This window comes from Phascolarctos cinereus, unplaced genomic scaffold, assembly GCF_003287225.1.
Source record: "Phascolarctos cinereus isolate Bilbo 61053 unplaced genomic scaffold, phaCin_HiC Scaffold_4;HRSCAF=312, whole genome shotgun sequence".
NCBI lineage: Eukaryota > Metazoa > Chordata > Mammalia > Diprotodontia > Phascolarctidae > Phascolarctos > Phascolarctos cinereus.
Window position 1 is genome coordinate 664,486,611 of NW_027555847.1, and position 26,168 is coordinate 664,512,778.

Sequence of the window (26,168 nt, forward strand, 5' to 3'; positions counted from 1 at the left end):
AGAGCTTGATACCACCTCTAGCTAAAAGCAAAGTGTTCACTGTGCTTCTCCTTCTGCATAGCACAGCCTCAAACAGTAGTTTATAACTCTCCTCACTTGTGCTGCTCCCCGACGTGCCTCTAAGATGATCACTTCAAGGACCAAAGAGTCTATAAAAAGGATGAAGAAACCTGGGAAATTTCCACAGAGGTAGAGCCAGAAAAACAGAAACCATCATTCTTAGCCCTACCTTAGGTGGCTAAGCTGATTTGGGAAGTGCAAGAGCTCCCCCTGCTGACCACTGGCTTCATTCAACCGAGGAAAACAAACCAGCCTACAAATCTAAAATTACAGGGTCGGCTCACTAGCAGTGAACAGATCCAATGCTTCTTAGAGGGAAACCTGACAGTCATTAATACCAACTGTCACACTGAAAGGATGAGATTGGTGCATCCAAGCCCCACGCTCCAGGGAACAGTACATCAGGGGCCTATCAAACCAACCTTGACATCTCGTCACGACACATCTACCTTTGCACTAAGGAATGTTATCTATAGGAACAAGTTAAGCTCAATAGGAAAAGCTCTGCCAATCCATGACCTAACTTCTCAACATTCTCTTTTTCTGAAATTCATGCCAGAGTTGGCTTTATCACCAAAAAACTGACACCTTCCGGGGCCTCAGCCATGGATGCACTGCAATGTAACCCCAGGACTGGACCAGGGCCCTGTTGTTTTAGCTACTATGCCAAAGGAAATGTTCTTATCTGTCAGTAACTCATGAAATGGAGAAGGTAGACTGCCAGGAACCAAAGAACACCTTTCTCTGAACAACCTGCAGTTAGTCTAATTAAATCCTAGTTACTTTTAATTTCTAGGCAAAGTAGCAGAGGAATATTTTTAAAAACATTCCAACGAAGATAGGGTAGATGCACCTATCCCAACAACTTCTACCTGGGACTATCAAGCTTCTTATCATCTAGTCTGTAGATAAGCTATATTTTTTGTTTCTTCCACACTCACTGACTACCATGCCAAGACTGTGGTGTGGGGAAAATATGGGGTAGCAACCAGGAAGGACAGGCAAGACCTGTCTGGTGAGATGGGGGTGGGAGGGAAATGAGAAATGTGAAGTTGAGGATGAGGACAGAAAAGTTCAATAGCTTTCTAGAGTTTTAGACAAGAAAGCTATATATAGAAGTTCATTAATCAAATATAAAATAAGGCCACAGGTACTACATGTTCATGGATTTTAGAGCTGGGAGAGACCTTAGAGATCGAGTCTTTTTAGAGATAACAAAACTGAGATCCAAGGAGAAGTGACTTAGCAGGGTCATGAACCTAGCAGAAGTTCAGATTCAAACACGTTTTTCCCTCTACACCTAGGATTTAGTCAACATAGATAAGAGGTAGGCACGTACCATTATTTAGTTCAAAAACATTTGTTAACTTTGAGATACCATTCTGTACTCTTGTTCTATGGTTCAGGTTTCAGCTAAGACAAAAATACTTGTAATGCATAATAATCCGTTTAAAATAAATTAGATAACAAAGAACTAAAAGATATGAGAGAAAGGTCATTACCTACTAGGGAAGAAAAGGGAAATCTTCGTGATAGAGGTGTTCTTATTAGGCTTTTAATTAAATTCTTAGAAGACATATTAAGTGCTGGCTACATGGAAAGTTTTAAAGGTAAACAGAGAAAAGGAAGATATGCTAGTTTAGGAAACAAAAGCACAGAGACATAAAAGAGCAGAGTATAAGGACACACTGTAGTCATGTTTGGGTGGAATATTGGGAACAGTAGTTCTAAAATAAATGTGAAAAGGCAGAGTGTGACTTCAGATTCCAAAAGTTCCTACCCAGTCAAGCAATAAACATTTATTAAGCTCCTGTTACCGTGCTAAATGCTGGGATCATGGTAAAATGAAGATGTCTTGTTGTTTTTAGCTTTGTCTCCAGTGCTTAGAGCTGTATGTTACACATAGTAGGCACTTAATAAATGCTGAATAAATATGATCCCCTGGATGCCAGACAAAGGAAACTAGTAATTCCTACAAGCAGGACTGAAGGTCAGGAAATGCATTCCGGAATGGGAGACCAGATTATACAAAGATTATGCAGAGATCAGAGATGGAATGATGTATGAAGAACCACAAGAAGACTAGTCTAGCTAGACCAGAAAACTGCTAGGCTTAGAAAGGCAGGCTGAAGTTAGGATTACCAAGTATTTAAGTGTCTACATCTGGACCTATCACTAGGTTAGTGGCGATGTGAAAAGAAAGTGGTACACTACTGCCCAAAATGTTTTAAGAGTGAGCTCAATAGTCTAATAACAAGAATTAAGACTGTGACCATTAATCAAACAGTATAAACTCTTGACCTTGAGTTGCTACTGCTGAGCCTAGGACAAAAGGGCTCTCACAGGTGGATACTTGGAAAGAGAAAGGAGGGTCTTCAGAGGTTCTAGTAGTATCTCCTGATTCTATCACAGGCAGATGTATAAACTTTCCAGAAAGTTCCAAAATGAAGACGAAGACAAGCAATAAGAATATAAGAATCTTCGGGGCAGCTAGGTGGCGCAGTGGATAGAGCACTAGCCCTGAAGTCAGGAGGACCTGAGTTCAAATTCAGCCTCAGACCACACACCTGACACTTACTAGCTGTGTGACCTTGGGCAAATCACGTAACCCCCATTGCCTAAAAATAATTTAAATTAAAAAAAAAAGAACATAAAAATCTTCCCAGGCAAAATATCTCAAAAAACCTACAATTTTAGATCTTGATTTTGTGCCATGATAAAATATCTCCAATCGCTTGAAGAAATATCACAAAAGAGCTTTAAACAATTAGCCAAGCAAAGTTCATTTGAAAAAGAGATATAGTTTATACTTCACAGTACTTTTAGGAGAAGGTCCAGCACGACTGATTTGTCCATTGGTTTTAGTGAACAGTTTTTCTCTCCACTTTTCATCTTTGCTACAAGGCAAGACTAGCCAGAGACGGGGAAAGGCAGGGCAGCAGAACACATTTTGGAATGAAGGTGAACAACAGTCAATACAAGGTGGACAGTCTGGGACTATCAAAAACAAGAAGTGATTAAAACAAAAGCAGGGGTGCTACAACTCAAAAAGATCTGCAAGTTCACTCCTCTCTCTCCACTGATCCCAAGCTTACTATTCTTCACTCTCTTCAAGTCTCAGGTGCACCTAAGGGGTAATATGGCTTCATCTAAAAAAGGGCACTCTTCACTGTGGCTAACTAGTCACAAGTCAAATTCACACACAAGCTAAATTTTCTTTTAAACTTTCCCTTACATGTGATACTTTACCCTTTTCTCTCATCTTTTATCTACAAAACTTCAGCCCTGGCTGCCATTTGAAAAATGCTGAAAATTATTTGCATCCACGGACTATTTTATGCAAAAGGAATGAAGAAAAGCATTTACTCAAGTACTTACTTTGTGCCACAAACAGTGCTAAGTACTGTAGATTTAAAAAAAAGAAAACACCAAAACAAACCAAGAAACAATCCTTCCTCCTCTCTAGAAACTAACTGGGGAAGACACCACAACTGGAGAGTCCCCATGCAGAGTGGACAGAAAAACCTGGGGGTCAAGGACACAGCTAGGTTGTTGTTACCAAACAACAGTACTGGCCCTTGAGAAGAAATGAGTGGGTATATGGAGTTGGAGTGGAGAACGGAGTCTGGGTTCCCTCTGGCAGGAACTGGGGGAGGGGAACAGGGGGGCTGGTTCACTGTCTGGATACCAGAAAGAAGGGAGAAAGGAGCAGGGAGCATTGGCAGGAGGGTTGAAGGTTGGCTCTGAGGCACAGAGAGGGAGAAGCTGTGTCTTTCTAGGCAGTAATTCTACGGCAGAGTTGCCCAGATGTGTTACAGGGCAGCCCACTGGTGAAGAGAGGATAAAATTGAGTCCTTCCAAAACAAAAAGTTTCTAAACATATCCTCTAGATAATCTACGACTCTCCTAAAACTGTGGTTGGTTGAGGCATTATGTAAATTTCAGTGCTTTTTTTCCCTCCAGGTCCAAAATAATTTCACTGCATAGAAAACATAAGAACAAAACCCGGTTATTGCCACAGTATTTTCTTCAAGCTCTCTAGTTCTCCTGCCTCAATGCTGTGAACATTCTAAATCTCCAAAACTACTGAAAAGACAAGTACTAGACCCCTAGACAAAAGGCCACATTCCTTTCCCATCTCTGAATCCTTGTTTTCAGCTGTTTGCACTTCATATTATCATATTAACATAGTTAACCTGCTTCAGAGGTGGAAGGGACTTCAGAAGGCATCTATGAATCTACATATTAGAACGTAAGCAGAAATTCTCCCCTACAATACAATCCTGACACGTGGCCATCCAGCCTAAGCTTGAAGACCTGTAGTGAGAGAGGGAGCCCACTGATTTTAGAGGGAGCACCAACTCTAATTGTTGGGAAGATTTTTCTTAGTATCCACTTTAAATCTACTTCTCCACAGCATCTAGTTCTGTCATGTGAGGCCAAGAAGAACAAGGCTACTATTGCTTCCATATGATGGCCCTTCAAATACTCAGCTCTGGTTATCACATTCATTCTAACTGGGAAGTATGGCTAGACAGCATTTTCTGCTGGGAGTATTAATGGACTATAAGCTCAATAATGTGATACGGCAGCCAAAAAAATTGTCAACACAATTTTAACCTGAGAGACAGTTATCTAGGACATGAGAGAACTATGCCCTCATCAGACCCTCTTGTGCTCAGTTCTACATGCCCAATTTTAGAAAGGACACCGAAAAGCTGAAGAATGTTTAGAGGAAATGATCGGGATGGTGAAAGGACTAGTTAAAGGACTGCTTAAAGGAAATGAGGATGCTTACCCTAAGAGAGAGGAACGAAAAAGAGACACGATGAATACTTTAAAATATCTGAAGGGCTGCCACATGAAAGAGGGATGGATTATTCTGCTTGACATCCAGGGAAAAACTAGGAGCAATCGATCATCAAGCATTTATTAAGCACCTAAGTGCAGACACTGTACTCAGTACTCGGGAGAGGAACTATGCTAGGTATTATATCCATCCTAATCCCATAATTTATTTGTGTAACTCAAAGTTTCTGTTTTTTAGACTACTATTAAAATAATGAAAAGGTGTTTCATAGTACTTGCCTTCAAGAAGCTTACATTATAATTGGGGAGAGGACAAGTACATATACAGGTACTTACAAAGCAGAGTTACATCTTTATCATAAGGTAACCTTGGAAAAGAAGGTATTGCAGATGGGGGGGGGGACGGACTTAAAAAAAAGGCTCAAGCAGAAAGTGGTGCCTGAGCCAGAGATTATGCGATTTGTTGAGGGAATACATTCAAGGCACAGGGTGAAGTCAGTAAAAAGGCAGAGAGATGAGAGATGAAATGGTAGCTGTGATGGAACAGCAAGATGGTCAGAATGGCTAATCACAGAGTACATGAAGGGGAAGACTAAAAGGGTAAGACAGGGCTTTCTCAATTGGGGAAATGGACAGAAGAAAAAGAATGTGGATCTTAAAGCAAAATTTAAATTTTTTTAATATACAGTTTTCCCATTTTGATTCATAAGGAATATAGGCAGGGGTGACAAAAACTCATCATAAAACATGGGATACGAGCTGTAATTTTCCGTGTGACCAAATTTTGTCAAACAGTTGCCTATCAATAAATGGAAACACAACTGTCAATAAGATAAAACTGACTCAGTCCTCATGGAAGCATTTGATCCCAATGAGGAATGAAAGCCAATTTCCCAGCCTGAAGATTTTGAAGAAATATACCAGTAACCTCTCAGCAAAGGCTTCAGGTTACAGAGGTAATGGTGATGGAGATGATGCAGCAGAGGTCAGCAGGCAAACCCTGTTGAGAGTGTGATTACCCAGAAAACATCCAAATTGGACATTTCAGCACTTCCTTATTGTGGAGGCTGCACACTCCTGCACGCAGAACAGGTCCCACCAAGCTTTGCAGTGGGCCCATGGCGCCACCTAGTGGAGTCAAGGCCCCACGTGCACCCAGAAGCAAGCAGGCCCATTCATTTGGTAGCTTCTGTTATTAGAAAAAAACTTTACATGTTCAACCAATAAACAAACTCAGGGTGCATGCTGAAGCTGGAAGAGGCCATTCAAGGGAATGGCAGCACTTAGGTTAGTTACCAAGTGCCCTGGAAATAAACGAAATAATATGATTTAAGTTTGAGCAGGCATTTGACAGTCTCGCTGATTATCCTTGCAGACAAGATAAAAATATATGGATTAGAAGAGAGAACTGGTGGATTTGTGACTGACTGATCAGATCCAAGAAGGAGTTAACGAGGTCAATCTGAAAAGTGGTTTCTAATGAAGTGCTTCAAGGTTGTCTTTGGCTCTGTGTTATTTAATATTTTTATTAATAACTTGGACAAAAGGCACAGAAGACTCTTATGAAACTTTAAAATGTCACAAACCTGGCAGGGATCGCTAATATTGCATGACAGATTCAGGAGCCTAAACACTGGGTTCAATCAAGGGTGAAAGATAATAGGGATAAACGAGAAGTATTTTTTTTAAATTTCATAAGTACAATATGGGAAGAAAGGAGAGATAGTATGGCTCATCAGCAGTTCTGAAAAAGACCTCAGGGTTTTAGTGGACTACAAGAAACTAAATGAGTCAACTGTGTGACGTGGCAGCCAAAAGAGATAATGAGAACTAATGCTACATGCTGCACTGACAGACATCCTGTCAAGTAACAGAGAGATTGTTTAACTTGAAATGTACCTGAGGCGAGATCACATCTGAAGTCTTATATTCAGTTCTGAGAGCAACATTTGTAGAAATAAAGCTACAGACCATCCAAAAGAGGGCAACCAGTATTGTGAAGGATCTCAAGATCATGCCATATGAGGTTCTGTTTAAAGAGCTGGGGATATTTAGCCTAGAAAAGAGACCTTTGTGTGCAGGGAATATGGTAGAATTCCTCACATATTTAAACATCTCTCAAGTAGAAAAGGCAGGAAACTTGTTCTTTTCGTCCCCAGAGGAAAAAATCAGGAGCAAGGGGAGCAAGCTTCAACTTGATATGAGGAAAAACCAATCATTAAAGTTGTCCACAAGTGAAACGGGCTGCCTTGGGAGTTCAGCAAAGGGCGCTATCAGAAATGCCATAGAGAGGACTCCTCTGAGCCTACTGGCAGTCTATAGAATTTCAGCTCTGCTCCTTATGGGAAAGTATGTGCAGCATACCCCCCCTTTCCCTCCCCAAATCTTCAGTTCCTCCCATGTAAAAAAGGATAATAATATTTGTCCTCAGTGGTGTGTTGTGGGAAAAGCATATTGTGAACTATGCAAATGAAAGTAGTATGCTGCCACCATTATTTAGTCTAAATCTTTAAATTTATAGAAGAAATTAAGGCCCCAAGTCACACATCAGGCTAGTGTTAGGGCCAACACCAGAATTTAGCTTCTACTGCCATGCTACCACTGTATTTGTGATTCTTTTCCATGAGGATCATCTACAAAATCAATGATATCAAATTAGCTTCATGACACTTTTCTCTTAATTTCAAACTAAATATATCACTTTGTTCATTTTATAGCAGAGAAAACAGGAAGGCATAAAACTTCAATGTTACAAAACCAGATAAAGAACAAAGATTAATTTTACTTGTCTATCTACCAGCTGATAAGGTGGCATGCCTATGTACAGATGTTACATTTTGAGACTAATGATCAAACTCAATCACTCTAAACTGGCCACCAAACTCCCCTACCCAGGACGCTATTGTTATACAATCAAGGAGACAGGCCAGTTGAGTTTAAGAGAAGGAAAGCAGTACATAGTGTCAATAGCCCTAATGAGGTCATTAGCCCCTCCACCCTCCCCAAGCTGCCCATACCTGCCTGAAAGTAGAGAGTACATAAACTTCTGGGATGGCAATATTCCTAATATGACACCTATAAGGTTGCTGAAGAGACAACTGTCTTAAGACAGAAATCAAGAGAGCCAAGGAAAACAATTCCCTCCTTATGTTTTACATGTCTTGTACATTAACTCACCTGCCAACAACTTACGGTCAATAAATGACACAGATGATTACTATTTCACAAAATCTGACAGCATCTGAACCCTTTTCTAATCTCTTTAGCAAGTCTGGGTGAGAGGCTGTGGGGACCCTGACAATTGACAACATCTACTACAAGTGTCTCTTACAGAAGGCAGCAGCACTCTGAGAACGCTCAGCAAGGAGAAAATAAATGCCTGGAAAGGTCACAGAACTGGAAACACGGAGGAAGGGAAACAGAGAGAAGGAAAATAAAAAGGAAGGAAGATTAAAATAAAAGGTAGGTAAAGTGTCAATATAGTGGGGTAAAAGTAAGGCAATGAAAGCACAGAGGAGAAAAAAAAGAGAGATCATCTAGAGGTTAGCTTGAAAAACACCATCCATGCTGGGTGGCTACGGAATACATAGGTACTTCAGTGAGGTTTGCAGGGATGGCTGGGTCCACAGGCAGATTCTCCAAAAATGGGTGTCTTCTTATTCCAGGACAGTGTTTTCATACATGAAAAGATACGTAATGCTGTGGCAGGTCACACATGCATCTCTACCTATATTGTTTGCAGCCTAAGGGCTGAAAGGCCAAGGACTCTTCACAGACATCTGCCTGCCCTACTACCCCACACTTCCCTCTAGATGAATGCTAGATTGAAGACAGCTTTGTCTGACATTCAAGGTCTTCCAATCTGAAACTACGGCTAGGACAGGTATTCATTATTGCAATTGCAGTATCTAGTTGGGGCAGAGAGTACAACGATGGCCTCAAATCAGGAAGACTTCCCAAAACTCCTAGCAGTATGACCTTGGCAAGTCTTTCAGGGCTTCTTAAACTTTTTCCACTCTCGACCCTTGTGGTACTTCTTAAAGTGACTCCATATGGGGTCGTGACCCATAGTTTAAGAATTTAACCTATGCCTGCCTCTGTTTCCTCAACTGTAAAATGGGGATAATAATGGCACTTTCCTCCCTGGCTGGTTGTGAGGATCAAATGAGATGAGATCTGTAAAGTGCTTAGCCCAATGCCTGGTACATAGTAGGTCCTTAATAAAGACTTATTCCCTTCCTTTCCCCCCTTTCTAGCTTTTTCTCTTCTTCCTCTCTCTTCCACAGACAAACTGAACCCCACCCCCCAACATGAGCTCTCCCACCTCTGTATCCTTACTCATGTTGTTCCCTGTGACTGGAACACTTTTCCCTCCCAACTTTCAAAATTTTCTCAACCTAAAAGTCCACTCTGCTCCCATGTCCTCTTCCTCTGATCGGTTCCTACCAGAACCTCCTTTTAAAGCTAAGTGTCATGAAAGTGCCCAGGCCAGTCAGGTCTTCTTTCTTCATCTCTCCCTGGCCTCCAATCCTGACTCCCCTCCATCATGTCATCTTCCCTTCCCCCACCAAACCCCTGAATCTTTAGCTAGCTTTTCTGCTTCCTTTTCTGTCTTATTTATTAAGAATTTAAGCTCCTCTGTCTTTCTGTTCAGACTTTTTTTTTTAAAGGCAATGGGGTTAAGTGACTTGCTCAAGGTCACACAGGTAGTATGTGTCAAGTGTCTGAGGCCGAATTTGAACTCAGGCCCTCTTGACTTCAGGGCTAGCCCCTCTGTATTCCTAGCCCTTAACACAGTTCCCGGCACAAAATAAGTGCTTAAAAAGTGTATAATGACTGCCTGCCTGAAACCAAATGCCACTTAGGCTCCGTATTCCTAGCCCTTAACACAGTTCCTGGCACAAAATAAGTGCTTAAAAAGTGTATAATGACTGCCTGCCTGAAACCAAATGCCACTTAGGCCAATCATGACTACCCACAGCAACTGCCATAGCACTTACTTTGCACCTCTTGTGAACTTACCATGTTTGTGCCTTATCACCCACTAAACCACAATCCTATCAGATAAGAACTTTCTGTCTCCCTCCAGCACCAAGCACAACAAGCAAGACAATGTACACAGCAGGCATTTAATACATACTGAATGAATTAATACCAGACGGCAAAATGTCTTAAGATCCTCCCTGCTAGGAGATCTATATTTGTCAAAAGATGGTAATAGAGCACCTACTAGCAACACGCTACCAAATCAACATTCTTATAATGACATTTAGGATATTACTGTCATGCAACAACATTACCAAGCTGTGGTAGAACACCTGCCTCATTTTCCTTCTTCCTTTGTCCCCAACCCCGTAATAAATGTTCACACACGCGCACACACACACACGCACACATGCGCACACACACACACACACACACACACACACACCCTTCCCTTCCCAAGAACAACAAGTCCTAGAGTGATAGTAACTACTTCTACTTCTGACACAGTCACCTATAAAACCTATGAATTACTTTTTCTTTACAAGATGCTGACTGGAGGGGGTAGTAACAATAAAAATGACAGCGTTCCACAGCAATTTACAGAATGACAAAATGCTTCAAACACATTGTCTAAATTGATTCTCTCAACTGCCTTGTAAGTAGGTAATGCAAATGTTATTCCCATTAATAAACTGGGGAATTTTAAAACCAGGAGAAGTGGGGGCAGCTAGGTAGCACAGTAGATACAGCACCAGCCCTGGAGTCAGGAGGATCTGAGTTCAAATCCTGCCTCAGGCACATGACACTCACTAGCTGTGTGACTCTGGGCAAAAGTCATTTAACCCCAAATGCCTCACAAAAAAAAAAAAACCTGGGAGAAATAAAGGGGCTTGCTCAGGATCATGGAGGTGGCAGCACTGGGATCTGATGCTCTTTCCACTCCCCATAAGTGCCTCTGATAGAGTGGAAGGGGAACTCTGTAATTAAGCTATCTGCCTGGCTATGTTTGTCTTATGAGCATCACTGCTACAGAACACACTGGCTTTAGATGACACCAATGGACATGGGTTCAAGTCCATGCTTTGCCACTTACTACCTGCACTAACTTAAAGTCACATAAACTCTATGGGCCTCATATTTTGCATCTATAAAATAAAGGGACTGGACAAAATCTCTCTAAGACCTATTTCCAAATCATATGTTCCCATGAACCATATGGCAAAAATGTATTAAAGACTTAAACTTTTTACTTCCTTTTCCCTCCAAGTAGTAGTAACAAGAAAAAAACCTTGGAAGCTGCCCATAGAAAGGCAACAAAATGAAAAGCCATGCATCAGAAAACAAAATATATAAAGCCTAGTGAAAGTACATCTGCACATCTGAACTGCAAATGGAGCTAGATGTTGAGAATGTATTCCTCCAAATGGAAAAACTGAGAAATCTTATACTAGAAATTTCTCAGACTTCATGGACAATGTTCCCCACACACCAAGGAGGAGAAAATAGCTTTTAAAACACAAAGCCACCCTCAGGCCATCATCAAGAGCACATCAGCCTGGAACTGTGGATAAGATGAGTTTACGGACCAAGGTTAAAACATCAGCTCTTAACACAGTGGCAAAAACTTGTCAGAAAAAGGAAAAGTCAAGGAGGTGAGGTAAGGGAAAATAAGGAGGCGAGGTCAGGAAAAATTTAGAAGTACAAGGTTATGTAGTAGTGAATACATACTCTCAATAACCACTGAAGACAGCACTGTCTTATAACACAGTATAATTTAATTTCATAATGAATTATGCTCAGTATATTTTATTCAATGACAGAAAAATATATAAACCATCTTATAAAGATTTCTACTGACAAATGTGAAATAAAAAAAGCTGGATAAGGGGTAACTTTCCTTTAGCTCTCTTCTAAAAAGCACCTGATTTCTTGATATTGCTGGATAAAGATGGCATTATTGCACTATACATATGCGCGCACGAACGCGCGCACACACACACACACACACACACACACACACACACACACACACACACACACACACACCCGTGGGACTCTTCCATCAGAAACCAGCAAAGCTTTACCTGATCCAAGTCCCTGCAAGAGAAGGCCCTGGAGGGTAGCAGGGCAAGCAGCCATTTCCCATCTCCTCTTTCCTCCATCCAAGGGATTACATTGTTAGCACTCCTCCCCTACCGTGGCTGATAATCATTCGATTAGACAAGAACATATAACTCAACTTTACTCTCCTTATTTACCAATGGCAGGATTCCTCCCGAAGTTGGATCTGGACCAACGAAAGATGCAATTCACTCACCAAGATTTGGGCTCCCCAAAGTGCAGGTAATTGATACTGTAGAGATCCATGTCTTCTGTGTGCCAAGCAAAGGTAGTTTTCCACATCCCAAAGTACAGATAGGGAGTGTTGACGCCTTCTATGATAATCCCACATTCATGTTCCACCATGTCCAAAAGGGTGTTCAAATTCCCAATATTCCACTCCTCTACATCCTAAAGAAAGGGCAGACCATCAAAATCATTCCCTTTGATTTTTGATTGCACTCAGTTAAGAAATCCTGTTGATTCTACCTTTGCGACATCTACTGTTCATTCCCTCAGATGTTAGGTGGCCTGCATCTCACTTATTTAGGATTAAACTTATGAATTAAACAGTGCTAAGTGTACAATGACGACACCCTAAATTATGGAAAAGGCAACTGAAGGAAGTAGTCAATCTAACGCAGAAGCCTATCAATTACAGGCCTACATACATCTCATACAGCCTAGCATCACATGCAGTCATGTTCAATTCATATGTTTCATCATTTGTAGATCATTTCCAACTATTTCACTGCCAACTATATGGCTCTCCCCATGCTACAGAGATTCCACCAGATAGGGTCAACATTCAACAAGCATTTTTGAAGCACCTATTACATGCAGAGCAATATGCTAGGCCCTGGGGATAAAAAAGACAAAAATGAGCAGCAAAATCTGCCAGTACGGAACTTTTATTCTAATGGAAAGGGCATATATGGGCATATTTCTGTCAGCTCCCTCCACAGGAAACCCTGTGACTTAGTACATAAATCTTAGAAATTGCCTGAGGTAGAGAATTTAGTGATTTGCCTCGTTCATGAAGCTATTGCCAGAGGCAAAATGAAACCCAGGTCTTGCTGCCTTCTGGACTCTCCACCATGCCACAGCAGCCTCACCACCCTGGAGGTACAACAGACTCCTGCAGCCCCTTCCCCAGATGCCAGCCACACTTTCATTCCTTCTCGGGGCTGCCCTGCAGATACCTTTTCCCATGATCTCTCTCAAACTCTTTTTCCTCTTCCCTAGATGTATTCTCTTCTCCCACTAAAATTCAAGTTCCCTAACAGCAGGGAATGCCTTTCTTTCAGTCTGTATCTATATTCCACAGCTTAGTAAAACGCAGGGCTGGTGCATAGAAAGTGCTTCCTAAATCCTTGCTGACTTGTCTTGACACCAAGCACAGCCCTCTATCATCACACAACCTCCATGTAACATACACATAAGCAAATACAAGAGAATAGGAGGAAAGAGGGGGAGGAGAAACGAGACTCTACAAGAGATGGCAACAGAACTATGAATCACTTAGCTATTCTCAGCAATACAATGATCCAAGACAATCCCAAAAGACTAATGATGAAAGATGCTGCCTCCAGAGAAAGAACTGATATTGTCTGAATATAGACTGCTATCTTTCACTTTCTTTCATTTTTCTTTTGTTGTAATCTTCTTATACAAAATGACTAATATGGAAATCTTTTACATAACTGCACATGTATAACCTGTATCTAACTGCTTACCACCTCAGGGAGGGGAGAGGGAAGGATAGAATTTGGAACTCAAAACTTTAAATAACAATGTTAAAAAAAAAAGAAGAAGAAGAAGAAGAATGGATTAGTGCAGGGAAACCAATTGAGAAGTTACTGAAATACTCTAGGCCAGGGGTGGGGATCCTGTGGCCTTTTAGGTCCTTGGGTGCAGCCTTTTGACCAAGTCCAAGTTTTACAGAACAAATTCTTTTATTAAGGGGATTTGTTCTGTGAAGTTTTGATTCAATCAAAAGGCTGCACTTGAGGACCTAGAGGGACACATATGGCCTTGAAGCAGCAGGTTCCCCACCCCTGCAGTCTAGGCAAAAGGTGATGAGGGCCTGAACCAGGGTGACTGATGATCATGAGTGGAGAAAAGACAAATGGAGGAGATGTCATGGAAACAGAACTGATAAGAAGGTCCAAAAGCAAGAACTTCCAAGGATGATACTGAGGGTCATGGCTAACGTGGCTAACTGAAAAGATGATACAGTCCGCAGACATAGGGAATGCTGAAGGAGGTAAGGGGTTCTGTTTTGGACATATTGACCTTGACGGACTATTAAGACATCTAGACAGAAATGTCAATAACTCAACATTTATTAAGTGCATTCTATGTACAAGGCACTGTGGTAGACATCAGGAATAAGTACAAAGAATGAAACAATCTTTACTTACAATGACCTGCGGGTTCTCTCCACCTCCCTCTCCTTTGCACTATTCTCTTTTGGAGAATCCCAGCACCAGAGATATAGAGCTAGAAGAAACCTCAGAGGTCACTGAGTCGTTACCACCAGCCTAGTAAAGATGCTGATGACTGCCCAGCTAGACAATGGCAATAACCTTAACAAGTCTTCTCGCTTCAACCACTGACCCCTCACAATCTCCCTTCTATGCCTCCACCAACACCATCTTCTGCAAAACTCTTGTAGAATGTCTTGGCTCAAAAAAATTTAGTGGTTCACCATTACCTACAGAGGTCATGTTCAAGGTCCTCTGCCTCCCATTCAAAACATTCCACAAGACCCTCCTCTCAGCTCTTTCCAACCTTATCTCCTATTACTCTACTTCCTGTGCTCCATGCTCCAAAAGGGACAAACTTCTGTCCCTCAAACATCCCCTCAATCTTCCATACTTTTCCTCCCTTTGCTCACGCTGTCCCTATGCCTGGAATAACTTCCTATCTACCTTTTAAAGCAGAAGTTCATTACCTTCTTTATGCCATGGTGTCCTCTGGAAGACTAGCAAAACCTGGGCCACCTCACACCACCCCCCATGATTTTTTTTTAAATATATAAAATAAAATACACAGGATATCCTGAAATACAGTTATTAAAATACTTAAAAAAAAAACAAAGTCACTGTACTAACAGGTTATGAACCCCTGTGTGAAAGCTCACCTTGAATGCCACCATATCCCAGAGGATCTCTCTGGGGAATCAAGATCTCCCCTTTGATCTCATCTGATAATCAACTTGTCTGTACTTCTGTAATAAACTTATGCCAAACTATGGATCAGAATCTGATATCCTTCTCTAAACATGTTTAAATACACAGAACCTCTTCCTTTTCACAGCTCAATATAAACAGCAACTCATACCCCAAGGATTTACTTTGTACATTTATTGGTTGCATATAAGAGCACTCTAATTGCTTAATAATGTAATCAATACTAACTGTCAGAATAGAAGTAGAAGAATGGCTTCAGAATGGTTGGAAATCCAACACAAACAAAAAGACCTACTTCAGTCCTAGGATGTGTACGCCTCCACAGATAAAGAAAGCATACAGAAGCCACAGAGGCAGAGGGTCTCATACTTACTGCAGCCCAGAGCCCAGCATATTCTCTATACACAATGCCCCATGGACCACAAACACCTACGTTCATTTTTGCCTTCTAAAAAGCACTGTGAGCTTCAAGACAGGCACCGTGTCTAACTTTGTATATATGCTATGCACATAGCAGACATTTCTGAAATTAAATATTAGTTGAACTGAAAAGTAAACTGAATTAGCAAAAAGTATATTCATTCCTTGAAAAAAAAAATTTACTTTAAATGTGAAGTGAAATTTTTTATCTCAAATGCTGATAACCAAGTCACCAAAAGTTCATTTTCTTCTGTGCTACTGGCAGATACATGTATATCTGGCTGGTTTAGGTAGGCCCTTTTCCAAAAAAGACCTGGGAAAAGCATGAGGTTTCCAAACCCCAACCCCATAGCCCCCAACTTCTGCCAAGTATCAGTGCGAAGAAAATGCTTGGCAAACAAGCACATAACACATGAATTATTACTTTTATTATTGAGAAATAGTGATATAGTGTTCACAGCAAGCCTGAACTTTGGGCTTCTGAGAAAACAGCTACAAACTTTTATCACCTAAGAGAGATCAGCTATTTTCATGTCTTCTTTTTCTGAAGGAATTAAGAACCAGAGAACCAAACCAGGGGACAGAGCTGAGCTAAAAGAACCCAAGTCTAGAATAAGTCCCTTGGTACACTGGTAACTGCTGTCTTGGCTTTTCCCCCCTCTCCTAGCAGGTCTCTCATCTGTAAAAAGTGATGATTAGATTGGCGCTCTCCATCTCACAGGATCAAATGAGATCTTGTGAAATACTCTGTGAACCATAACTATACAAATTCAATCTGTTATTATTATAACTATGTCCTCTACATCGCAGACAGGTGGCACAGTGGATAGAATGCCAGCCTCGAGTCAGGAAGACTCGTCTTTCCGAGTTCAAATCTGGCCTCAGACACTTACTAGCTGGGTGACCCTGGGCAAGTCACTTGACCCTGTTTGCCTCAGTTTCCTCATCTGTCAAATGAGCTGGAGCAGGAAGTGGCAAAGATACTCCAGTATCTTTGTCAAGAAAACTCCACCTGGGGTCACAATGAGTCAGACACAACTGAAACAACTCAACAACAACAAATATTCTCCACGCCGCCAACTCAAACATTTTAAAAATGGTTTTTAATCGTGGGTTTGAATACTTCTCCAATAAAGTAAACTGCCTGCTTGCAAAGCAAAGCAAAATGTAGCTGAAAAGCTGGAGAAAAGGAAAATGACAAATGCTGAAGGGGATGTGAAAAAATAGGGACACTAATGCACCGCTGGAGCTGGTTCAACTATTCTGGAGATCAATTCGGAACTATGCCCAAAGGGTATAGCCTTTGACCCAGAGATATCACTACTAGATCTATATCCCAAAGAGAGCAAAGAAAAGGGAAAAGGACCTATATATACAAAGATATTTATAGCAACTCTTTCTGTGGTGGCAAAGAATTGGAAACTGAGGGAATGACCATCAACTGGGAAATGGCTGAACAAGTTGTGGCTGAACAAGTATATGATTGTGATGGAAACTATCGTGCTGTAAGAAACGACGAAGCGGATAGTTTCAGAAAAACCTGGAAAAACTTATATAAACTGATACATAGCGAAGTGAGGAAAACCAGAAGAACACTGCACACAGTAACAACAACACAGTAACAGTGATCAGCTGTGACTTAGCTATTCTGATCAAGACATGATCCAAGACAACTCCAAAGAACTCATGATGAAAAATGCTATCTACCTCCAGACAACTAATAAAATCTTGAATGTATATTGAAACACACTTTTTTCACTTTATTTTTGTCTTTTTTTTTTTTTGCAACATGGCTAATATGGAAATATGTTTCAAATTCTTTCACATGTATAATTGATATATTACTTGCCTTCTCAATGTGTGGGGGGAAGGGTTGGAGGAGAGAATTTGGAACTCAAAAAAATTTTAAATGAATATTAAAAATGTGTAATTTTTTTTTCCTGTTTTTTTCCCCCCGAGGCAACTGGGGTTAAGTGACTTGTCCAGGGTCACACAGCTAGGAAGTGTCAAGTGTTTGGTCTGAGGCCGCATTTGAACTCAGGTCCTCCTGACTTCATAGCCAGTGCTCTATCCACTGCCCCACCTAGCTATCCCCGTAATAATTTTTTTTAAAAGAGGAGGCTGACTCAAAGGCATAGATCCCCACTGCTTTAGCTCTCTCAAACTTTTATTACGTGCACTTTTTTAGTCAGCTACGTTAGGTATAGGTGCGCAAACCAGCAGGGGCACAGAAAATTGTTTCCTCTCTATTCTTACAGCAACCACGCTGTTAGAAGACCACATGTATACAGTACTGGAGTAGCCAGTTCTACCTCCCCTCTCCTGCAATCGATCACTGTTACTGAAAGAATATATCTATGTTACCACTGCTTAAAAATCTCCAATGACTCCCTATTACCTTCAGAATACAGTTAAATAGTCCTACCTAGCATTCAAAGGGCACCACAACCTGCAATACTCAAATGTTCCAGCCTCACTTCACACCACCTGCCCTCACCATTCGATAATGTAGTCACACTGAACAATTCCATGCTCTTTCCTCCTCCATGCCTTTGATCAGTGTTCTCTGTGCCTGAGATGCCTTCTTTCTTTCTTTTTGTCTACTAAATTCCCACCCTTAACAAGCAACTAAAATATCACCTCCTTAAAGAAGCCTTTCTTTATTCCCATGTGCCCCTTTAGTCTTTTAAGTCTCACTCAGCACTGTTAATACCTCCTTAGTGCATTCACTGTGTAAAGTTCTATATTATAGCTCTATGTTGGCATCTTAGCCCTTTAATTGTGTCTTATATTAACTTAAATCTGTCTCCTGGAAGCAGCAGAATGTTCTCCACGTAGTATGTATTTAATAGACATTTGCATTTTTCCCCCCATTTCTGCACTGCACTTCTCTGGAGCTCATCATGCCCTAGAACATTCTGCAAGACTGTATCAGTGCTAAGACTGCACTTCATCAACACTCTCTTCCCCTGGAATGAAGAGGGTGAACAGATGGAGAGCTCTCCCAGAACCATCACTGAAGGATAGCACCCAGGCTATTTCCCATTTGGCTATATTCCATTACACTTCTCCATCAACCTGTCATCCCTGCCACGTGGTACCTCGCCCTTCTAATCCCTTCAGTTTCCTTTTATATGCTGTCTCCCAAGTTAGACTGTAAGCTCTTTGAGGGCAGAGTTTGTCTTTTCATATGTCATCCCCAGCACTTAGCACAGCGCCTGGCACATAGTATATGATTAATAAATGTTTACTAAGTGACCAAATATAATTCCAGAGGACAACAAGGAGGCACAATGCCTCACCTACTGACAGAGAGGTGACTGAATGAAGAATAAATGTTTGTTAACTGGGGAATTTTTTAAGTGGGTAAAGGCAATGGAGAGATCATAGAAATCAGCCTTCTCTCTCTCAAGGAAGGGAAGGAGGGATAGGAGGGACCTATACCAGCTACTAAGTGATATAATGTGGACATAAGCCAATAATTTCTAACTGACCTATCTTATGACAAAGTATATCTGTTCAGTGGCTCAGACACTGGGAATGATTTATGTAACATACTTACTGCATCATATAAAGAACCACTAATATCAGCTCCATAAATCGGTGACACAAAAGTCAGGTTCTTCCAGTATTTACGCTCCAGATCTTCAAAGTCTTGGTGTCGAGGAGTACAATACCTAATGAAATAGAACCAATAAGAGAGTCATCAAGCCTCAAAGCTGTCTCTGTCTTCAATACCATCCATCTGTGACTTCATTCCCACATATGCTGCTGAAAGTAACCCTTAAGGAATCCATAAGCTGAATTTGCAAATTGCTGCTCCAAAAGGCCTCGATTCTCCCTGACAAAGCTATCATCATGTCCTATCAGAGGATTCTCATGTTTGCTAGTAGACAGATGGGCAAGACCAGACTGATGCCAACACAGTCGCAGGCAGGACATGCCATTGGGACTTATACCACAGAGGCTTTGCGGTAAAGAAGCAAAAACTCTGAGATTTGACTTAGAGATCCTGAGTTCATATTCTGACCCTGCTGCTGTTTAGTACCAGTGTGACCCTGACAAGTCATGTGGTCTCTTAGGGACTCTGTTTGCTCATCTGTACAGTGAGGGATTGAACAAGATGACTTCAAAGAGCTTCTTCCAGTGCTAAATTCTATGGTCCTATGACCTATGCAAAGCTCCCAAACAGTACCAGAATCCCTTTCACAACACCACCGACAAGTGATCATTAAGCTTCTCCTTGAACATTTCCAGTGATGGAGAGCTCATTTTTCGAAGAAATTCATTCTAAGTAAACTTTGTTGGATAGTTGTTAGAAATTCCACCTACCCTCCACCCTTTGTAGCTATACTACATCTGCTCTTTCTACAGGATACACCTTCAAATATCTGAATGCAGAATAATTTTGTTCAATCCCATCATGATGAAGACCAAAGCAATGATACATTCTGAGCCTTGGTCAGAGAAATGAAACACAGTGTATGAATTCAATGTCTTCTCTTTTTCTATGATTTAATCATAGCCACCAAGTCCTAAAAGTGCCTCATCATATTGGAAATGTTCTCTCCTTTCCCAAAGACTATGCCAACAGAGCACAAGTTCTATTAGAAAATGGGCTTTTTTTTTTCCTCCATCACCCAAAGACCAGCCTGGATAAATAGAAAATTAACTGGGAAGATAAGGAATTCCCCACAACTCTCCTCTCTCTCACCCTATCCCCCACCATTTCATAAACAACATCAGCTAAAAAGGACCCACACTGATGAAATCATAAATCTTTGGAAGAAGGAGTACTATTGAGTCAGGCTTGCCAAAAGTACTCTCAGAAAGGGAAGAAAACTATCATCACCATTAAATCTGAGAGTTGGAAAAGACCTCCCACCTCAAGAAGATTCTGTTTCACAGCATTCTGACAAACTGTCACTCAGCCTCTGGATATTTCTAGAGCGTGCTGAGTCATAAAGACAAATAATAGCAAAAATTATTTACATAAACTACCCAATTGTTAAGGGCACACAACACACTATCTCTTGGGAATAATGGTCCTGACATGGTGTCACTCTGTGATAAGGAGGAGGAAAAGGAGGATAACAACATCATTTATATAATTCCCTACCCATACTGAGGTCCAGCTGGAATAAGTAACTTTCCTAAAGCCACACAGGAAGTAAGCATCAGAAGGGGGATTTGAACTCATCCCACCCAGCCCTAAAATTTGGGGGTTCACGTTCAGTTAACGAAGACAAAACAATCATATTTGGCTATAGAGGACTAACACTGTTTCCCTGCAACCCAATGAAAAGGGAAATCCTCACAATAAATCTCTGGGCTGGTTAACATACTTTTCACTGTTGGCCAAGCGTCGATAATCTCCCACTGTCATGGGTTTCTTCTGTATGTTATACTGGGTAAATAAACCAGACTGTCCTGTCACCACCTGCTGAATGGGAGCCGGAATCACCATGTCATCAATGTCATCATAAGTTTTCCGAGGTTTCCACTCCTTTGGTGGGATCACCTGAAAGAGGCAAAAGAAAAGTCAAAACAAATCCAAATGAAAGGTGTAGAAATGATGTTACCTTAAACAGAAGAATTATCACTTTCTTCATATCTGAAAATTAACTTAAAAACATTTAGTAAGTGCATACTATGCACTAGGCATTGTGTTAAGTGCTAGGGATACAGAAAAGAGGCAAAAGACAGTCATTGTTCTTAAGGAGTTCACAGTCTAATGGGAGAGATAATGCACAAATAATTACATACAAACAAGTTATATACAGAATACATTTGCTACTTGTCCTTCGTTTTGAAGGTGGTGTCTTGAATTGAATTTAAGTGAGTCAGAGTTGCACCAAAGTTGTGCAAAGTCATCAGCCTCACTCTCTCTTCCAGAGCCCATTGGCAGGACAAAAGTCAAGACAACTGGTGATGGCCTGGGATGCAGTGGATGACCTTGATTTCTGATCAGGTTCTAAGCGTTCCACAGATCTTGCTTCAGGCACCTTCATGGCCACTGGAACAAACTGTTCTCATCCACCCACTCTACTGGGGGAAGTCTTCACATGCTCGGGGTAGACATCCCCCTAACTCACTGATGAGCCCGTAGGTTACCTTCAATTGGTTTAGCCTGTCTTGCTGAAACAATTTTACTAGGGCGGCGCCGCTTTGCACATGCTACAGCTTCTTGGAGCCACGGGTGAAATCTGAATGAAAGGTGGACATCAAAAGTGGATGAGCAGCCCTGAAAAGGGGTCTCAGCAAGAGAATAGGAAATAATTAACAGAGGAGTTAGGAAAGGTTTCCTGTAAAAAATGAGATTTTAATTGGGCCTTGAAGGAAGTCAGGGAAGCCAGGAAACAGAGATGAGGAGAAAGAGCATCCCAGACATGAGAGACAGGCAGAAAAAATGTTCTGAGTCAGGAGAGAGTGTCTTGTTCATGGAAGAGCCAGGAAGCCAGCGTCAGTGGATCAAAGAGTACACGTAAGGCTTAAGAAGACTGGAAAAGTAAGAGAGGGCTAAGTTAGGAAAGGCTTTGAACGTCAAACATTTAGTATCGAAAACAAAGCTAAGGAAAAAAAAGTCAATGTATCCCATGTTAAATAATAGTTTATTCCAGCTTCAGAAACTAGAGGAAAAAGCAAAACTGCTCACCAGAGAACCAGAAAAATACCTGCCAATGACAACAGATTTACTTAAAAGTACTCTAAATTAAATTTATTGCAAAACAATCATTTGTCACACACATAATATATGCAGGCCCTTTTTGTCAGATGCCAAGGGGAAAAGTAAAGATGAATAAGATATTATCCTTGTCCTTAAGAAGCTTATGATGTAGCAAATGGTAAAATATTATAGATGTGTAAGTATTACCATCATCAAAAACAACTGCTTGAAATCACAGAGAGCCACCATTTCCCAATACTGATGACTATGCTGTCCATATAGGACTCAAAAACTGCACTAAAATTGCTGAATGCTCAATGCTGGTACTTTGTAGACACCATTTTGGATCAGGTCATCTAGTCCAATTCTCTCATTTTTCAGACGAGGAAACCTGAGGGAGGTTCAATGACTTGCCCAGTTACACAAGTAGTAAGTGTCAGGCTGGAATTAAGCTCAGGCTCTGGCTCTTGACACTATTCTATACTGCTTTTTAAGTTCAGTGTCCCTTAAGTACATTCCATGTTCTTGAAAGAAGAGAAAAACTGATTAACTAAAACTAAAAGGATTAAACACAGCATTCTGAATAAAATCCTATAAACTTGTCATAGATCTAAGTACCTGGCATTAGCAATTATCTACTCCAATCCACTTATTTTGTAGGTGAAGAAAATGAGACCCCTAAGAAAGGAAGTAATCTGGTCACAATCACCCAGAAATAGCCAACGGCAGATTTCGAACTAAATATGCACTTTCTATGCTTCCTATGATCCTGGAGTTTTTTGGGAATGAAGCAAGAAAGACATTTTTCTCTGACTCCTGTTAATCAAAATCCCCAGGAAAACATGAACAATGTACAGCCTGGACTATAAGACTATAACATTCAGAAGTGGAAAAGTCATAACTTTTCCATTACAATAACAGCTATTTGAAAAAGCATACTCGCTACCTCCACTCATCTCCTCTAACTCACTTCTCAACCCTTTACACTCTGACTTCTGACCTCATCACTTAACTGAAATTACTTTGTTTAAGTTACCCAATATTTCTTAACTGCCAAACTAATAGACCTTTTTTCAATCGTCATAGGAGTTTCCCATCCTTCTCCTGGGCACCACTCAGCTGAGAACCTTGTCTGTTACTTGTTGGCTCCCTCATCTCCTGTGCTCTTCATCTCAAAATCCCTTGACCTCGTCTCCTTCAGTTTCTGACAAAGAGGGAACCCTTCTTGCCAAGGCTAACCCCTTTACACGTATATTTAAATTCACCTCCTCCCCTCCTCTCCAGCAGACTGTATCCTCCATCGCCCCTCCCATTCTCAAATCTTCATCATTTCTCTATCTACTGGTTCCTTCCCAACGGTCAACACACCCAAGCTTCCTCACCCTAAAAAAAATATCCTCATTAGGTCCTACCATTTCCTTCAAGCTACAATTCTACGTATCTTCTCACTTTCTCATACAAACTCCTTGAAGAAGCTGTCTCACAGTTTCTACTTCCTCTTCTCTCCCTCATTCCTTAACCCTTTACAGTCAGGCTTCTGAACAACTTGTTATTACTTAACCGGCACTGCCCTCTCCAAAGTCACTGTTCTCTGTCTCCTTTGCTGGCTAATCATCCAAACCATGCTTTCTACCTCCGGATGTTAACAAAGATTCTGACCTGTGTTCTTCCCTTTTCTCCCTCTGAACTGTCTACTCTATCTCAAGGTAACCTCATCAGCTCCCACAGGTTTTACTATTCTCTATGGAGAGTCTCAAATCTATGTGTCCAGCTCCAAATTCTCACCTAAATTTCAGCCCCACATCATCAGCTGCCCATTGGACATTTCAAACTGGATGTCCCATAGACATCTTAAACTTAACATGTCCAAAACTGAACTCTTTCCTATTAAAGCCTCCCCTCTCCCAAACTCCCCTATTTCTGGTGAAGGTACCACGACCCTTCCAAGATCCTAGGTTCACTACCCTGGCATTATCCTCAACACCTCACTCTCCCTCTCTCATCCTACATGCCCAATCAGTTAACAAATCTTTGTTTTGTTTTGTTTTGGCTAGGCAATGGGGTTAAGTGACTTGCCCAGGGTCACACAGCTAGTAAGTGTTATATGTCTGAGGCCAGATTTGAACTCAGGTCCTTCTGAATTCAGGGCCGGTGCTCTATTCACTGCGCCACCTAGCTGCCCCAACAAATCTTGCTTCAGGTCATCTCCCATCTGACTCCTCCACTCATCCAGCTACCACCTCAGTTCAGTCTCTCATTACATTTTAGATTATTGTTAACAGCATGCTAACTGATCTTCCTATCTCAAGTCTCTCATTACTCTACTTCATCCCACACTACTGACCAAGTAATTTTCCTTAAGTACAGTTCCATCACTACCACTCCTCTACTCAATTCCAGTGGCTTCCTTATACCTTTAAAATACAACAGAAATTCCTCTGTTTACCTTTTAGAGCCTTATAGAACCTGGCCCCAACCTGTCTTTCCAGTCTTGGAAAGTCTATACATGACTCCCCTTTCTATACCAGCCAAACTAGCCTCTCTCTATTTCTCACCCAGGATACTCCATCTCCCATCTCCAGAATGCATTCCCTCCTTACCTTTGCTTCAGTCACTCTCTTCCTTTGAGATACACTTCAAGCACAATCTTCTTCATGAAGCCTTTCCTGAGTCTCCTCCCCAACCCCCACCCTTCCCAGCTGCTAATGCCTGACCTCCCTCCCAAACTACCCTGCATATATTTAATACTTCTTATTTATGCTACACATACACATATGCACTTGAATTACCCATTAGAATTTAAGCTCTTTGCAAACTGGGGTCTTTGTACTTGTATCTGTAGTGTTGGGCATATCATAGATGCTTAATAAATCCCTGCTGATTAACTGGTGGATATTCTTGACCCTCCTCAAAGATTTGACACTGCTATCAATCCTCCCCTCTAGAAGACCCTCTGTTGAAACTTTGCTCTCTACTGGTTTTTCTCCTTCGCTGGACCATCTTCAATATACAACACACCTTAAGTGTGGCTGTATCCCATGGCACTATCCTAGCTCCTCAATTCTCTTCTCTCTCTCTGTTCTCTCTCAATGATCTTACAAGCTCCTCTGGGCTTAATCATCATCATCTTTACACAGATGACTCCCAACTTTCTATCTAGCTAGCCTTAGTCTCTACCCCCCAAGCTCCAACCCCACCAGCTCTCTTCAGAACCTTCCTATTTTAGTCAAGAGCACCACCACTTTTCCAGCCACTTAGGTTAACAATCTTGATGCCTCTACAGCCTGCTCATTCACCCCACATATCCAATCATTTACCAAATCTTCTCATTCCTACCAAGATAAAATCTCTTCCATATACTGCCCTCTCTCCTTTCACAGCCACCATCTTAGTTTAGAGCCTCACCACTTCCTGCCTTGACTATTCCAATAACTACCAACTAACTAACCTTCCTGTCTCAAGTTTCCCCACTCCAATCCATCTTCCACACAGCTGCCAAAATGATTTCCCTAAAGTTCAAGTTTGATTATGCCACTCTCCTATTTAATGAACTCTAGTGGCTTCCTATAATATCTAGGATTGAATGTTTGGCATTTAAAGGTCATTATCAGGAGGCCCAAGCTACTGTTTCCATTACACATTATTCCCTTTCACTTACAATGGAGTCCAGTCAAACTGGCATTCTGGCTGTTCCTCATCTCCATGTCTTCGCCAGGCCTTTGCACAGGTTGTTTCCCATGACTGGACATGCTTCCTCCTGCCCTCCTCTTCATGGAACCAGTAATTTCCTTCAGAACTCCCAAATATCATCTTCCCTGGTCACCTCCCCATCAGCTGCTAGGGTCTTCCTCCACATACACCCTCCCCCTCAAATTTCCCTTGTATCTTCCTTATGCGTATTCTATATATACATGTATAGGCTGGCTATTAAC

General features: G+C 41.3%; 1 protein-coding gene across 1 annotated transcript in view; it reads right to left on the minus strand.

Moving 5' to 3' along the window:
- Positions 1 to 26,168, minus strand: part of KDM4B (lysine demethylase 4B) — a 260,289-nt gene that overhangs the window by 185,328 nt on the left and 48,793 nt on the right. Inside the window, 3 exon segments of the mRNA XM_078153991.1 lie at positions 12,173 to 12,366; positions 19,132 to 19,246; positions 20,915 to 21,090. Coding sequence (XP_078010117.1) covers positions 12,173 to 12,366; positions 19,132 to 19,246; positions 20,915 to 21,090 — 485 coding nt within the window.